Consider the following 13,348-nt stretch of genomic DNA (forward strand, 5'->3'; position numbering starts at 1 on the left):
GCTAGCACGCTTCCAATGACGGGAGGTGTGCACAGAAGCGGAGAATTCATTATAACCGGTTAGTCATCCGTGGAGATTGTAGACGCTGCCCGTGGGCGGGACGCACCTGGCGTTTCCCAGGTGGGGCCTGTTTCGGGCGCCGAGCCCGGGGTGAGAGCGAGACCAGCGCACGGGAGTCCGGGGTCTCCCGTCCTCGCGCCGCCAAGTCAGACCAAGCCCAGCATCTGCTGGCGTAATTCTTTTCAGGGGCCACTGGGCAGGAGGGCCGGCTTGGGTCCTCGCCCGGCACCCCCGGGCGGCAGCCGCAGCCCACCCTCCCTTGCTCGCCCGCCGCCCGAGGTCGCCAAGGCTGGAGGCGGCCGGCGCGCAGGAGCGCACGCCGGGGTTGCGGAGGCACGCAAACCAGGCGGGCCCGGGCGGTGGACGCACGAGAGACCCCGCGGCGTCGGGAGCGCGCGGCTCGCCAGGGGCCACTCGAGGTGTGCTCGGCGGGTCGAGGATGACTCAGCCTCCCTCGGGTCGGTCTTCCTTGCCGGTCGGCGCGAGGGCCCCACAAAGTTCCCAGTCACACCCCAGACGTCGCGCGCGGGCCGGGGGCTCCTACAGCCAGGTGCTGGTGGGGGCGGCCAGAAAGGCCGGGGGGGCAAGCCGGGTCCTCTGGGTGCCCAGGGCTTCCCCGACTTCCTTTAGTCTCGCCGGTTCTTCAGCGCGCGGCCCGAAAGCGTCGCCGGCCCAGGGGGTGGGGGTCGGCGTGGGGAGCGGGTGGCCTCCGGGCCTCAGAGGAATCTCGCCTTCCCAAAATCTAGGGGGTCCGCCGGGCAGGAGGGACTGGGCGCCGCAGTGGCTTCCCTTCCCGGCCCTGATAGCCCGGCCGCAGCCGCAGTCGCGCGGACCCCGGGCTGCAGCGCGCGCGAACGCCAGCAGCTCGGAAGCTCCGGCCGGGCTCCGGGCGCTTCAGGGGCGGCCCCGCGGCGGCCGGAGCCCGAGCCCCGCGCTCGCGCGCCAGCGCCGCCCTCCGCACCCTCCCCTTGTGAGGCGCCGCGGCCCGAGGAGAAGCCGCGGGCGGCCACGCAGCAGTGCCCTCGCTGGGACCCGCGGAGCCCCCGGTCCCGTCCCCGCCCTACTCCGCCGCGGGCGACCCCGGCCGCCGCCGCGAGCCCCGGCTCCTTCCTCAGACTTTTGCCTCTCCGCCTGCCCCTTCCCTCCGGAGAATCCTCTAAGGCTCTGCAGCACCCGACCCCGCCGCCCCAGACCCGGCCGCCGGCGTGCGTCCCCGCTCCTCCCCCTCTTCCCCCCAGCAGCCCGGGCCGCCGGGGTCGGGGGACCGCGCGGGGCAGCCCGAGAGTCGCGCCCGCGGCGGCGGACTGCGGAGTTGTAAAGAACTCGCCGGCCGCAGTGGCCGGGCGGGGCAGGGCGCGCTCCGCCGCCGCCAAGGACACTGGAGTTTGCGAGTCCCCGCCCGCGCGGCGCCTCCCGCCCTCCCGCCGGGGCCCGCCGGACTCCCCGGGGCCGCCGAGGCGGGGCTGGGCGGCCGCCGTGCGAGAGGCGCGGCTCCCTCCCCTCCTCCCCCGCCTGCCTCCCTCTCCCCTCCTTCCCTTCCCTCCCTCCTCCTCCCCGCCCTCCCCCACCCCCCCGCTCCTTTTTCTGCTCCCCAAGTGAGCCCGGCGCGCGAGAGGCAGGCGGGGCGGCGCGGAGCAGGCAGCCCAGCGCGCTCGCCCACCGCCCGCTCGGCGCAGCTCCCCGCGGCCGCTCCCGTAGCCGCCGCCGCCGGCGCGTCGGAAGGAGCCCAGCATGGCCGGGCCGGGCTTGCAGCGGCGCGCGTCCCGGGGGGCCTCGGCGCTCCTAGCCGCCGCGCTTCTCTACGCAGCGCTGGGGGCCGTGGTGCGCTCGGAGCAGCAGATCCCGCTCTCCGTGTAAGTGCCGGCTCCTGCGCCGCCCGGGGAGGGGACCCGGCCGCCCGCGACCCGCCTTGCCCAAGTTTGGGCGCCTGCAGGTGCGGCCCGGCAGGACCTGCCGCGGGCGTCGGCCTCGCCTCTCGCACCTGCCTTCCAGGACGGGCGTGGGGCGGCGAGGCTGGGGTGGGATGCTCTTGCCCCCTCGCTCGGGTCGGCGAGGGAGACCTGGAGAGGTTCACCTCAAGTGACAGCTCCAACTTTGAAGCCTGTTTACCGAATCCAACTTCCGCGGGCCCGTTTATTTACTCCCTCTTTGCTGTCTTGCCATCTCACTTCTTTTTGGGGAGGGGGGATGGGTGGGCTTCTTCCGACTAGTATTTGCCAGGTGATGCCCAGTTTGGGTGGTTAAGTTCTCAGACAATTATTCACATAAAACCCGGTGATCTTTTTAGAGAGCTTGGGAGACTTAGCGCATTTTGAACTATGTGACCCCCCCTGGGGTCCCCTCCCGCGTTGCGCTCTGCAGTTTGGTGCTGGCAGTTTCTACCCAGGCGCTTTTTCTACCCCCCCCCCCATGTTATATCGCCCAGCTCGTTCCGCCACAGCACCGTGTGTGCGTGCGTGTTGACTGTGACACGGGTGTTACATTTGTTCCTGTGCCCTTTCCCCTGCAGGGTGAAGCTCTGGGCCTCCGCTTTTGGTGGGGAGATAAAATCCATTGCTGCTAAATACTCCGGCTCCCAGCTTCTGCAAAAGGTAAGGTTTCTGTGGTGGCAGGAAGCGATGATTTTTCCAGCACAGAAAATGGAGGCAGATTTAGTTTTCCAAACAAACGTGAACCCCGAGCAGCATCAGTTATCAGAGGTGTCTCTGATCCCTTCGTTTCTTGGCAGTGGACTGTGCAATGATTTCTCCCTACCAACTGGTTATTTTTAGATGACACTTGATTCTAAACACAAAGAAAAGCAGGATCCTCCCTGGCACTGTCCTGGCTGGGCTCGGAAACTGAGTGTGTTTGCACGGCTCTCCTTCCAGTGTCGGTATTGCTGTTGCTGTGTGAGAGCAGATGCTTCTCTGGCCAAAAAATGCGAACTTCATCCAAGGGGCAGCCTCAGTGCCTGTTTTAGGATGTCTGTCACCTTGCCTGCATTGGAGACTGGGGTTCAGCGTATCCGAGAAAGACGTTGCACTATTGTTTGTCATCCCTGCGGTTGTACAATCCCATTATTCCCCAATCAGCTAGACCCAGGGCTGGGATGCATTACATCATTACAGATAAGGAGAATGAATGTGGTTATCTTTCCACTCAGCTGCACTGCCGGGTAATAACCTATGAGAGTAGTCCGCAAACTTCAGAAATTGGTCTGCGTCCATATAATTCTGGAGAGTAATGAGAATGGAGAATTGATTATTAGGCTTTTATCAAAAGCTGCATCAATTTTAATTCAAACAGGCAGCATTATGCTTAAAATTACCTTGTGAGATGTATGGTCCTTTGCCCTCCCCTGCAAGAAAAAAAAAAAAAGAAAAATAGGGTGGGGAGGAGAGATTACAGGGGTTCAAAGGATTTCAAGTTAACAAATCAACAGGATCAATCCAAGTATTCTCTCAAAGATAGAAAATAAAATTGGCCTTTAGGGGATAATTCTCTGAAAATGCGTACAAACAGATTAAATTGTCAAGTTAACTTTTCAGCATTTTTAAATGTGCTTTTTGGGCCAATGTAACATATGTGTTATGCGTGCTGCCTGGTAACCAAGTACGTATTTTATTTATGGCATTCCACTTCAGAGAGTAGAGTTTTTGGGGACATTATATGAAACAGTTTGTCACATGAGATCCAAATATCGTAATAAGGCATCAGCCCACAATGGAATGAGGGAAGTTATTCTTAAAAATTGCCAATAGCCATATTCTTTGAAACTGTGGGAAGACTGTTTGCTCAACTCCGTTATTTGGGGAAGAAGTTCCCTGACTGATGGCAGTTGATAAAAACTTGAGGCTGCAATGTGCCTTTATGGAAAATGATAATTTACATACCTGCGACCCACCTGTCAGTTTATGGGAATTGCCTCTCCCGCTAGTGTTTTTTGAATCTGGACCAGTCTGTATCCTGCTTTGGCATTTTGCCGTGAAGAGTTTGGGACTGTTGCTGCTGCCTGTATTGCATAGCGTGTGTATTTTCCTTACGCTTTTAAAGAAGAGCACATTTTGTGTAACTTTAAAGAAATATTTTTCATCTGCATGTTGTAGTTTAGTTGTAGCAACTCTGAAAGTATCCCTTCAGAGCCCGTGGATGTTTTTTGGTTGTGCTTACATATCTTTTATCTCACATTTTGCAGGAGCACAGAAGATAGGCTTTTTCCTTCTGTCTGAAGTTAGCACACACGCTCGTACACACATACACACACGGCACAAAACCCCACCAGCCATATGATTGGCTACTCTATGATGGCAAATTGGAAACAGCTAACATGCCTCTCTTACCTTCTCATCAGCATCCTTTCTGATATTGAATTCACAAGCCTAGCTTTGCTTTTGTCATGTTTGCAGCTTGACAATTGTGTAATTATTTCCAGCTGTTTATGGCTTTGTTGTCATTCCTTGCTGTTGCCTGGCATTTTGTAATCTGATGCAAGGGGAAGGTGGGGTGTTGCTTGGCGTTAGGTTCCGGGGTGGATACCTGTTCTTCTTGCATTTCGAAGGCAGGCATCTGCCATCGAGTCCTGAGGTACCTATGGCTTTGGCTTGATAGGCAAGGACTTCCCTGAATGATGGGCCAGGCATGTCAGGCAACTTGGGGAATACTTTTGCAGGTACCTTTTGGCCATCTTGGTCCACTGCCTCCAAATATAATGGCATTTTTTAAAACAAAGAACATCGGTTTAGACAGTTCAGGGTACAAGGAACTTTAAGAAAAGATCTAAGGTGCTCAGAGTGGGAGGCATTTGGAAAAGCAAGGAGACAGTTGCCTTTCTCTTGCTTATTTTCAAGTTTCTGGCCATTTGCACGAAGAAATACTCCCCTAAGTCAAAACTCTGTGCATCCTTCCGTCACATCACCGCGTCCTTTACAATTCAGATACTCTGAAAACGAGTTTAAAAAAAAACTTGGCTGAAAAATGAAGTTAACACTGTGTTAAGGGGACTCAAAGGTGACAATACCATGTTGCATAACAGACTGTAATTACACTTTTAAGGCATGGACATTTAAATTTGATTTTCAGTGAAGTAGGCAAACTGCATACCACTGTATAATTTTACATACTCGATGTGGTTTCTCTAGTTGACACTTCATGTTGTGAATTAATGTAGTATGTTCATTTTTAGAAAGGGGGTTTAGTCATTTCTGCACTAAGGCAAAACTTTACAAAACAGCTATTGAGAATATAAGTTAAATAACAATTGGCCATTTATTTTAAGGTGTTTGGAGACTGGGAAAACTGCCATTTTGGTAAGGTTTTTTATTAGATAATATAATTTGAGCTAGTAGAATTATCGCTGACTTCATCAACATAAATACAAGTGTTTAACAATGTACCTCATTGTCATGGCTTCAAAAAGGAGAGTATTTCCCCAATTGTTTCTGTGTTTGATACCACGGCTTTCACTACTTAAGCTTATGATACTATGTTAGGGATATTCTCTGCCAGACTTTCCCTATTTTTTTTTTTTTCTTTTTGTCTTTGCTGAGCACAGGAATAGCAACCTATTAGTTTCTTTAAGAGAGTATATTTTTGAGTTTGTAGAATGCTGTCATCGTGTTGTAGCAAAGTGGTGTGCTTTCAGGATGGTGCGGAAGAACCTGAGACTTGTATGTTGGACTCAGAGTGAATCTTGAGAGGTTGTTACAGTTGTTACAGAACAACGGCCCCCGAAAGGGAAGTGCTGGCGAGCGGCTCTGTGTCTGTGTCTCGTCTCCCTTAGCTGGCGGATCCGGCAGAGGTTTCAATTGGCTTCAACTTTTAATTAACTTTCGTATTTGACATATTCATGCCAGTATTCAGCTGCCTCTATCTTGCTTCATTTTCCCCAGAGAAGGCACATTGTTTGGGTTCTTTTGGGGAGGCACAATTTTATTACCTCTCTCTTTTGGGATTCAGTGCCCAGCATTCCAGTAGGTCCGGTAACCTAGGCTGTTAAACTCATGGGCTCCACGCCCCGCACACCCACAATACAAGGTATTAAAGTGGCGTGATTCTCATTTCCATCCTCCTTAGGAAGCATTTGGAAGAAGCTGGGGTTTTCATTCTATTCGGTACCGCATTCCGAGACTGCTGTGTTTATGGGGATGAAGGGTTCCAATTACGTTTTCCAGAATCGGGATGATAAATGTACAGCGGAAATACAGGTACTGTGGGTCTCTGTCATTAATGCGAGGAAAACAATGGACACTTACCTTGGGTGCCTCGTGCAGCACTTACCAAACAGGCACTTCTTGGAAGGCACGACCAGGTTTTTGCATTATCAACTATTTATTGAGAGGGCGACTTTAATACATAAACGTGATGCCTCTTTCCACGAGACAGAGTCAGCAAAGTAAAAGGTTGGTTCTTTAACCCATTTTGATAATTATGACTTTTCATCAATGTGGAAATCGATGGACTTTTAAATAATTAAATAGGAGTATTCACTTATCAGGCATTGGGTCGCAGTGCCGTGCTGCCCGTAGGAAGCCTGCCGCTCTACAGAATGCTTTTCTAGGGGAGGCGCTACTTTGCTGAACATTTTTGTTGAGTAAACACGGTTATTTGTCATTCTGCAAGATTAATGCATTCAACCTACACCACCAATGGCCAATGCTTTAATTCACCGCACCACTTCAATTACTGGACTTTTCTCTGGCAGATTATTTTAAAAATCCTGAAATCTCAGAAATGACAGTTTCCAGTGTTTCAGGACAGTTTATTGGTCTCATTATCGCAATCACCAGCGCATTAGCAGGACAGGGCGAACCAGTTGGAATTCAGTGATGCGTCTTACCCACACATGTATCCATCTCACTGCATTTATCAACTCACACATGGTCCTTTGCCGACCAGATAAAGTTCTTTTCGTATGGCTTTGCTAAATTTTTGTCTGAGCTCCTTTTGTTCATTTCTTTTTCTTTCTCTCAAAATTTCTTGGCTGCTACCTACATTTCTGCTTTGCTTTTTCTCTCATTAGGAGCTGCTGCAGCCTCTGTTGCTAGATTTACAGATGCTAGTCAAAATTAAGGGAAATGAAAATATAGACGTTTTCTTGTCGGAGGCAAACTCAGGTTTTTATTTCAATGTGGTTATAATTTTGATTAATTACTATGGTGATCTCATGCTAGCTTTTTATTTCATTTTGTGTTTTATCTTACTCTAATACCAGTGTGCTTTTAGGCAAACACACGAGTACCAAATCACCTAATAATTATGAAATCTGTCAGGCATGTGCAAGCACAATTAACGTTTCCATTTCGCGATGAAGATCTAGCCGGTACGAGGACGAACAAAAGTGAAAGAAACGTGGCATCATTATCCCAAGCACCTGTGGCCCCACCGGGTGTTCAATTGTCCTGCAGCTCGAAGCGCATATTCACGGAGTGCAAGTTTGAGATATGAGCCCCTTTTCGGTCTTTGATGGACCCTCGGTTGGTGGTGGTGCTCACACTTACGTCGATCAATATATGACTCGGTGTGCTGGCCTTCCTTAAAGAAGTGGATGTTCTCACCAGGATCTTTTGTGTCCAGTCTGTCATTCATCCAGATTTACCATCATAGATGCCCACAAATGGGCTTTTTCTTTATCCAGTTTCACGTCTGCCAGGGGTCCCCCATCTTCTGCAGTCCGGTGCTTATTGAAAATGCCTCCTTCGCCGAGACCCAGAGCATCTTCTAGACAGAGACTTTGAGCAGATTCCGTGTTCCCTGGGACACTGTGATCTGACTGGGAGGTTTGCTATGGCTGAGACTGAGACAAAATGAAATAGATGTTGTAAATGCCAGCCTATGAATTAGCATATGAGAGCCTTTTAATGCAGTTTTTATACAAGAGACATAATGGCCTATGTTTTATGTCAGGTGACTACAGTTGTGCTGTTGTGTATCATTCAGAAAGAGAAAAAGTTCCTCATGTCAGGCTTCTGGAAACATTGACAGAATCTTTATCAGCCCTCTTTGGTCCATTAAACAAAAGTTAGCTGCTCCTTCAAGGGAAGGAAATGCTATAGAGGAAGAGGAGGGCTGCCTGATTCCCTTTGATTTTCCTGAGTATTTAGTGACCAGCAGATGGAGGTGGTTGTTCCTGAAATGTCAAGCCAGGCTCAAAGACCCCTCTGTGACACAGTCCTCTGCCTGGACCACAACTCACACTCGACAGATGAGGCATCTGCATAGCTCGTGTGTTTTTAGGGGATTTCTCTGTGCGTAGCCAGCACGTCTGCTTTTCAGAAGAAAGTTATTTTACTGATACAACTTTGAAAAGAGTCCAGTGTGTTTTCAATAAATGGTAAACATTTCAATTTCCATTTGCTTTGAACAACACTCATTGGGTGTTCATTCCAAGGCTGTTTAAATAAGGCATTAAATTTATAAGGTGTATTAAATTCGTATGTTGCATAGCTTCCTGGTGACCTCAAATCAAGATTATGAAAATAACTCAGAAGCCAAACTATTAATGGGCATTTCAAGGCCATATTGGGAAGGAGAGCATTCTCTCTTGACAAGAAATAGATGGCTATTTCTTCACTTTGTGCACTTCAGAGTGTTTATCTTGGCACCTGATATTGGCAAACAGTACCCTCCCAAGGTTAAAAGAGCTGTTATCCATGTAAATGATCTGGATAGGCAAGCTGGGCAGGGCCGTAAATGGCTATGGGTTCACAGAGCAGACCTGGTTATCCATTTTAGGTGAAGCAACTGCCAGTTGATATTCGGGGCTCACTTATGTTGTTACCATTATACTTATTAACTTCGTGCTGCGTGCGTACGCCCATAAAAGCAGATGCTGCTCGTCACAGAATGTGCCAGATGCTGCCTGCTGATGGAGAGGACCGTTCTTGTCCTCTTGGGCTGCTAGAGAGCATGGCTGGAGGGACCCAACCAGGTCTGCTGGGACAGGACCAGTCCATCTGGCACCTGAGATCGTGTAGGCAGGGAAGCTGCGGATCTACTGAGACCAGGGCCAGTTACACAATTTTGCAGGGGCCAATGAGTGAGGAAAATGTGGGACTCTTTGTTCAAAAATCACGAAGAATTTAAAGATGATGACAGCAAAGCATTAAAGCACAGGGCCTGTTGGGTCCCGGGTGAAGTCCCCTACGGGACAGGCCGTCTTCATTTCGGCTTTCTCTTTCCCCTGCTGGGTGGCTCGTCCTCTCAGTCTAATTGAACGTTCAGGCCACAGTCAGTCTAGGAGGCATCCTTTGCCCGTCTTTGTTCATCATCAGAATAGGGGGAGAGCTTGGAGCATTTTCAGAGCCGCACATCTTTGGAGATGCAGTGTTGTTAAAGGAGAGGTCACTGGCCTAGGAGCCCTGACATCTGTCTTTTTATCTTTTCTGTAGACATTTCCTGAGTGGATTTGGGCAAATTGCTTAATCTCATAGTAAAAACAGGTAGCGTTCACTCAGTCACTCTGCGTTCCTGCAACCCAGGTACTGTGATAAGGATTTTATATATGCCATCTCATTAAATTCTCCCAACAACCCAATGAGTCAGGGACTACCATTCACCCCCATTTTACAGAGCTGGAAGTTGAGGCTCCCAGAAGTTTAGCAGCCTTTCCAAGGTGACTGAGTCTGTTTCCCTGGCCATGTGCAGCAATGTCCCTTCCTCTCTATGTGACCTTTTTTGGCCTCAGTTCCCGTCTGAGAAAAATGTGGTTAATACCTGTGTTTCTCTAGCTCACGGGTATTTGGGAGGATTAAATGAGGTATCAGCTGAGAGGTTACTTCAGAAGCTGAAAGCCTGGGCTAACAGCAGAGAAGACCGTGTGGAGTCAGAGGGACTTGGATCGGAGTCCCAGACCTGCCATTTCCAAGCTGGGTTGTCTTGTTGTTTGACATTTCTGAACCTCGCATGTGAAAGGAGAACAACACCTTCTACATTATAGGCTGTGATGAGGATTAAATGAAAAAAAGTACAAAAAGCACTTAGCATGGTGCCTGGCACCTGGAAGCCTCCCGCCAGGGAGTTGCTGAGGTCATTACTGGTTGCATGATACAAATAGAAGGTGTTTCGGTAACCTGCACCAAGCATCTGTGGGCACTGGCTGCACAGAGCTGTGTGACTGAGCAAATGGCCACGTGCACGGATGGGTGAGTGAGTGCTGGGTGCTGGCGTGTTGGTAGGTGATCCCACTAGGCACCTGACGGGAGGGAGCATGTGGACCCAAGCGGGAGGAGGCTGTGTGGACATAGCCTTTGCCCATTCATTCATCTCCTTGAGGTCAGCTCTCTTGTCCCTTGTCCTGACCTTGAGGGTCAGGAGAAGAACCCCTCCCACGAGGAATCAGGCTTGAAGAACTGCATCAGGGGCTCCCCGTTACCTCCTCCCTGGCTCTGCCCTGCTGTGGGGGTGGTAGGTCAGGCTGCAGAGTGGCTGTGTGTGCCCCAGTGTTGCGAGTGTGGCTGGAGCCATAGGAGAGTACAGGCACCCAGAGATTCCCCTGATGAGGGGGTGCATCCAGGAGCCAGCCACGGGCCCTCATTCATCCAGATGCCCTTTTGGACAGCATTCCAGGCATTTCCTCCCATGAAAATCCCATCTGCTGGACTTCTCCCAGTGACTTTTGGGGTGGGGGTAGGGGAGTGGCCCTGGAGACCAGCAGGAGACGGGGCACCTCGCTGGGCAGGGAGGTCTTTCCTCCAGTCAGGACAGGGAGGTGCAGTGATGCATGGGGACTGCCATCTGCCCCCAAGTCTCAGGAGACCCTGAAGGGCATCCTGTGTCCCTTGGCCCTTCCCACTGGCGCTGCCTGCCTCTGCTCCAGAGCTAGCTTGGCACCTTCTGTTGTCGTGTTGGCGGGGGAGCATCTGCAGTCCTCTGCCGATCTCCTTGACGATGTCGAAGGAGTGACACGGGCCACCCCTGTTGGTGGTAAACATAGACACCGATACTTTGAAGTTATGCTGGGGGGTGCTATTGTAGCTGCATGACTTAAGAGCATTGTTTATGCGTGAAGCCGTTATAATCAGCAGTGGAAGTCAGTAAGAAGTGAGGAATGAAAGTAAACTTGCAAGTCTGTGGTAGCTCCACTCGGGCCAGGTAGTTCCGAAAAGTGCCCAAGATCCGTTTGTGCCCCGGAATGTTACAGAACGTCAGAGTCTGTACTGGCAGCTTCTTGAAATCCACCAAGGTCATAACCAGCTTAGGTAAACAGATGGCTGGTGAGGCTGGATAGGAAGGAAATGGACTTTTTTCTTTCGAGTGTTTAGTATGAGCCAAGCATTCTTTGTAGGGAGGTGGATCACGTAGGACGTCCGACGTGGTCCTTGGTCCCCTTTGGGGGTCGCCTCCATTACCTGCCTCTCACACGTGGGTCTCGCAGCTCAGGGAGGTGGAGCAGCTGGCCTCGTAGTGGCGCTGGGACTCACACTGGTTTGTTTCGACTCCCCAAGCTTGGGATTTTCCTTTATAGCACAGGCCACCTGTGTGGGCTGATCCCACCTGAGCACAGGCTTCAGTGGGGTCTGCAGGACCGCAGCAGGATGATGAGAAGGGCTGGGGAGGTTGGGATGCCAGAGCCCTCACCACTTTCTTTCCCCCAGACATGCGTCCTCAGGTGGGATATCAGGATGTGCGCTCTTTCGGTAACGAGGCTAAGAAGGACTCTCTAACCTCCAGCGTGGGCTTGTGCCTGCCGGAGACATAAAATGGTTCCTAGGGGAGAGTGGGCAGGGTTGGCTGGTCTGGCCCTGGCTGGCAGGGGAGAGGGGCCAGTGTCGGGCACCTTAACCCCTCTTCTTAGCCTGGAGGGAGGAGCTGCCAAGGAAGAGAACAGTCTTGTGGGATCCCCAAGCAGGATGCTGTCTCAGTTAAGACAAGAGGATTCAGCCGTTCTGCAACAATTGGGGAGCATTTCCCTTCGTGTTTTCCCTGAAAAGTCAAACCTGCTCTTCGTCTGTTTGCTCAGGTCTCTAAATATGGCAAGTGTGGTGTCATACGCTTAATGACTTGACATCTTTTCCTGAGACTTTGGTGTTTTGCATTAAAACGGAATGAAAGGTGTAATTGGCCTGTGGAATTCCTTGGAGTCTAGACCTTCCCATGATGTAAACTTGACCCTGCATTTCCTTCTTGACAGCTGCTAACTCTTGGCTCCCAGGAGGGAACGAAGCGTCTGGTTTTAGAAAAATCTAGATTTCTATTACAGTGAGCATGCACAGCTAACGAGAGATTTTTAAAGAGAGCATGGGCCTTGGAGTTGAATTCTGCTCTGCCAGTCGCTAGTTTTACCTCCCTGGGCCTTGGTTTGCTCCTCGGCAAAATAGAACTGCTAATAAAAGCACCCGTGTTACGGGGCGTTGGGGAGGATTAAGTGATAGAACCCATATGAAGTAGTTTAGAACAATATGTGGCACATGGGAAGCCTTACTTCTCTGGCTACCCTCCCATTTACAGTGTCCCACTTCATTTCAGATGAAGAGCAGAAGAGACTTCTGGAATTTTAGTCACTTGGACCCCACGACGGGCTCATAAAATTAAGACAGTGTATGGCACATGCATTTAATGTGACAAAGGCACGATTGCAAACAAAAGCATTTATGACGTCCCCAAGGAGGTGGATTTCTTTTGCTTTCTTTCCCGAATTCTTCTCATCTGGTCCCTTATACAGTAAAGGTGGGCAGTTTGGGGATTCAAGTTTGTTCTTGCTATAACGTTGTACTGTAATTTGTAAAGCAAGGGGAGAGTCAGAAACACCGGGCAGGGCTTTGGCTCTTTGTACCTGCACCATCCGTAATGCCTTTTCTATTGTGCTTTGTTGAGGCAGAGGCGGAAAAATATTGTAAAAAGAACAATAGGTGTGGGAGGCAGTAAATCCATTGGAAGTAGGTAATCTTTGGCCACGAGTCATAACAGACAGCTTTACTCTTAGCTTCCTACCACTTTCCATTATCCACGAGATTTCTGTTAACACACCATGATCACGTCATGTACCAGCAGCTCAATGGGCACAGGTTTTTGCCCACTGACAGTCTTTGGCTGCTTGGATGCCAGTGCTGAGGTTTGAGTGTGCCCCTGTCACAATGGTGTGCGTTTGCACACTAGCACAGAGGACGCTGTTTAATGGAATCGGTGTCTGACAACCAGTAAAAGGTGTGTGTGTGTGTGTGTGTGTGTGTGTGTGTGTGTGTGTTTTAATATGCATGGGATGTTTCCTTTTGTAAATAAAAACTGAGGTCTACTTTAAAATCCCAAGGTCTGTGGCCAAGTCTGAGTGTTTCAGAGCATCAGGAGTCATCTGGTCACCCTGAAAGAAGAT

At 50.7% G+C, this 13,348-nt stretch overlaps 1 protein-coding gene across 3 annotated transcripts in view; it reads left to right on the forward strand.

The window, feature by feature from the left end:
• The first annotated feature begins 1,695 nt into the window (after positions 1-1,695).
• The window catches only part of CACNA2D3 (calcium voltage-gated channel auxiliary subunit alpha2delta 3), an 833,176-nt gene continuing 821,523 nt past the window's right edge, over positions 1,696-13,348 (forward strand). Inside the window, exons 1-2 of one of the 3 annotated variants that reach the window (XM_057311802.1) lie at positions 1,696-1,913; positions 2,570-2,651. In XM_057311802.1, coding sequence (XP_057167785.1) covers positions 1,792-1,913; positions 2,570-2,651 — 204 coding nt within the window. In that variant the 5' untranslated portion in view covers positions 1,696-1,791. The remainder of the gene's footprint in view (positions 1,914-2,569; positions 2,652-13,348) is intronic. The other 2 variants (XM_057311801.1, XR_007191727.2) reach the window with 2 other exon arrangements.

Source organism: Ursus arctos, unplaced genomic scaffold (genome assembly GCF_023065955.2).
Source record: "Ursus arctos isolate Adak ecotype North America unplaced genomic scaffold, UrsArc2.0 scaffold_14, whole genome shotgun sequence".
NCBI classification, from domain to species: domain Eukaryota; kingdom Metazoa; phylum Chordata; class Mammalia; order Carnivora; family Ursidae; genus Ursus; species Ursus arctos.